The sequence below is a fragment of the Limulus polyphemus genome, unplaced genomic scaffold (assembly GCF_000517525.1).
Source record: "Limulus polyphemus unplaced genomic scaffold, Limulus_polyphemus-2.1.2 Scaffold590, whole genome shotgun sequence".
Taxonomy (NCBI): Eukaryota; Metazoa; Arthropoda; class Merostomata; order Xiphosura; family Limulidae; genus Limulus; species Limulus polyphemus.
In genome coordinates, this window is record NW_013666200.1 from 99,641 (window position 1) to 103,361 (window position 3,721).

Genomic DNA, 3,721 nt, shown 5'->3' on the forward strand with positions numbered 1-3,721 from the left:
CCTATCCCTCGTGTGCCTTGCCTCCACGACTTGTAGAATGCTCTGATGAGAACTTTAGTGTGTGTGTGTGTATGGGGGGGGGGCAATTTATGTATCTCTTGGTTATATGTAGATTAACATTAGTAGATCTAAATTGTATGAAATGAGCTGTTTTTTAAATAAAGCCCCATTTATTAATGATAAGTTACTGAAAACCTAAACTTGTACATGTGTATATTATGTTTCATGCAACTCGAACCTGATGTTCTACAGTCCTAAGAGTAAAACAAAGTTTCGACAGATACTTAGAGACATATTTGCAAACTCTGCTCGCTTTTGATCTCTAAAACTACTGTATCTCAAAAAATAATCTGATCGGTTTGTTTTTTTTCAAATTATTTATTACTGTTTTGGATGTATTTTACGTCAAATGCTGATATTTTAGTCCAGTATTAGGGTAGATGTATATTTAGGGATTCTATTTTTCAAGTATTCTCAGGTTAGTTTGATATACATATGTATGTATAATCCATCTTCTTTTTATTGTGATTTCAGTATACCCCCTTCACGGCTTCGAACGTCCCGTTCCCATGAGTCTTTGTTGCAATCTAGTCCAAATGTGCTGGCAACATTGAATCTCTCTCGTGGTGATGTTCAGGTAATGCCATTACATGGTAGTCTCTTAGGTCAGGACCACTGTTTTCAACTGATCTCTAGTGGACGTACCAGATACTACTCATGTCGCACCTCGGAAGAAAGAAATAAGTGGGTAAACAGGTAATAAGACAAAGTGGTAAAGATCGTAATGAAAGCATGCTTGAATTAATGTGTAGTTTAAAATAAAGATTGTGAATCTATTGTTTTTTTAAAAATAAACTTTCAGTTATATCACATAAAACAATATATTTTCTAATTTACTTGCCGTAAGACATTAGTATTAGACCTATTATATTTTGTTACCACTGCATTCTGTAATTAGTCCCTTAGGAATTCTCAAGAATTAGAAGAGTGTATAGTAAAAGTATTCCAACTATACTGTGCATGCTGTATGTATCCATTGCCCATGATGCATTTTGCTTAATCCAGTGATCATCAGTCTGGCTGTGGGACACAACAAACACAGTAGTGGTCGGAATACTATTCACATAAGCCATTTGATACAACAGCAGTTGTTTTGGTGTGAACAAAGCACAATTGTAATTAATGTACTTGTCATTAGGCATTAGTTTTAGGCTTATTATATTTTCAGCATTTCATTCTGAATCTAGTCTTTTAGAGATTTTCAAGAAGGCAGTGTTAAAAAATATAATAGGCCTAATATTGTAATCATAATTTGCCAGCTTCAAAAAAGCGTTCACACCATAACAGTATATTTTTAAACTGATAATAATGCTACTAATGAAAATTAATGTTTTACAAAAAATGTTAATAATTTGGAAATTGTATTATAATGTTTAATATTGAACTTAAATTTTGAGACCACTGATCATGTTGCTTATATGTGTGCAAAAACTCATTAATTGGATAACCAATATATTCATTTAATATGTAGTTTATAAATGACTCAACTGTTATTTGTGTTTCGTTTTTGTCAGCTTACGGCATTCTATTCACCCCCAACAAGACACAGTTAAGCGAAAAGAAAACTCTCTAAAGATTTGGATTCTTGAAGCCAAAGGAATCGCATCAAAGAAAAGGTAGGGTAGTTAATATACTTTTGGGGAGAAAAATATTTCACTTTTAGTTTCGTTGGAAAATAATGAATAAAGTAATTATTTCGCTTTTCAAAACAAGCATTCACTGTGCATATACATGTATGTCACAGGAGGGCCAAAATAATAAGATCTTAAAAACATGAAAGAAAAAAGTTAATGAATAAAAGTCATAATCATATCAAAAAAATATTTTCTCAGAAAATTTCATTTTATTGGGATTTTATCACCTAAGTGCATACAACATGCAATACGTATATCTTAATATGTAAACTACTCAAAATATTATTTATCACCGATTATAGATTATCTAAACATCTGGAAAAGACTTAATGTTTTTAATACAAAAACTACCCATTCTTTGTACCTTAGCCATCATTAAGTTTTATATGTTTGTATTAATAGTTGGTATAAAACTGACATGTATAAATCTGTAACATCATTTATACTACAGATTTCAATACATTAATGTTATCTTAGGATTTGTCAATAAAATATTATTCGAGCAGAAAAATAAGTTTGACTTCTTACAAATGTGAAAATTAATAATATGTAAATACTAATGTTACAGTCTAGCTTTGACTTTGTATGTCTGCATTACCCTAACTGCCTAACATGTAATATATATGCAATTAAGCTGCTGTGTTAAACAATATTGCTCTGAAATAAATAATTGTGTGACATTGAAAAAAGTTCAGAGTTTATGGACTTAATATGCTTGTTTTATAAAGCATACAGTTTTTTTAAATTTCAACCCAACAGGTACTTCTGCGAGTTATGTTTAGACAAAACTTTATATGCAAGGACAACCTCCAGACATAAAGCTGAAATTTGCTTCTGGGGAGAACATTTTGAATTCAAGTAAGGTAGACAGTGTGTCATTTGAGTTTGTTAAAATCCATCCTTAAAATGTCACTTTCATTCCTTTTTTTTTTTTTCTATATATAAGTTTAATAACATCTCAATAGAAATTATTTATTTTGATGTTAGAATAATACAATTTTATGAAAAATATGTTATCATGGTAATTTTTAAAAGCTCCCACAATAATTAAGTATGTGTTATTTTTTTTTCACATAAAATGATAATTTATAGTTTCTTATCAGTAGAGTTAGTTTAATGTTCTTCAATGTTTGAATAATTTTTTTGTATTTAGGTGATAGATTTTTTTCATATTGGTGTTTTTTTTTATATTTATCTCAGCAATTTGCCTCAGATAGGCATCATCACAGTCAACCTGTACAGAGAAGCTGACAAGAAGAAAAGACGAGATAAAAATGTGTTATTAGGTAAGGTAATAGATTCTGGTATTTCCCCATGATCAACAGTTGAAAATTCAAAGAAGTGGTAGATAGGAATTATTACTGTCCTAAAAAAAAATATAAGTAATTTGTGTGCATCTGGAAATTCGGTGTTTGTTGAAAGAGTTCAAATATTTCAACACCTGAAGATTCTTGTAAAACAGTTAAGAAACATCCACAAATATTTTGATAATAACAATAAATAAAATAGAGTTAGATCTTGCATTACAGTTTCAGTTTGACCATAAAATTACACGTTAATTTAATAATACATTTATTAGTTAGTAATTTATGTAAATTATTTCTAGTATTATTAATTACCTATGAACTGGTGCAACAAATCAAAACGTTGGATAGCAGTTTTTTATGAAATGTTATTATGTAATTATGGTCTTTGAACATTTAAATTTCAATTTTAAGACATTTTTAAAAGTTCATGCCTATCTTTAACATCTTTTCAACTGTAAATGTTATAAAAATAATTTTATCAGCAGTCCAGCTAATGCATATATTTTTATTTCATTTTTACAAAGTTTTAAATCATCACAACAATTATCTTTATGTGTGTTGGTCACCAATAAAAAAATACCATTATCTAATGTATTTTAGATGGGTTTTCCAATATTCATATTTTCTGATAATGCCTTTTTTATATAATGATATTTAATGTAATGTCAGTAGTAGTAGTAAGTAAGTCTATTTGAAATGGTTTAAAACTTCGAGTGTTAG

General features: G+C 29.1%; 1 protein-coding gene across 1 annotated transcript in view; it reads left to right on the forward strand.

Moving 5' to 3' along the window:
• LOC106459307 (disabled homolog 2-interacting protein-like) overlaps window positions 1–3,721 on the forward strand; it is a 140,503-nt gene that overhangs the window by 99,001 nt on the left and 37,781 nt on the right. The window contains exons 6-9 of the mRNA XM_022385761.1: window positions 535–756; window positions 1,575–1,676; window positions 2,454–2,552; window positions 2,895–2,980. Of these exons, the coding sequence (XP_022241469.1) occupies window positions 535–756; window positions 1,575–1,676; window positions 2,454–2,552; window positions 2,895–2,980 (509 nt within the window). The remainder of the gene's footprint in view (window positions 1–534; window positions 757–1,574; window positions 1,677–2,453; window positions 2,553–2,894; window positions 2,981–3,721) is intronic.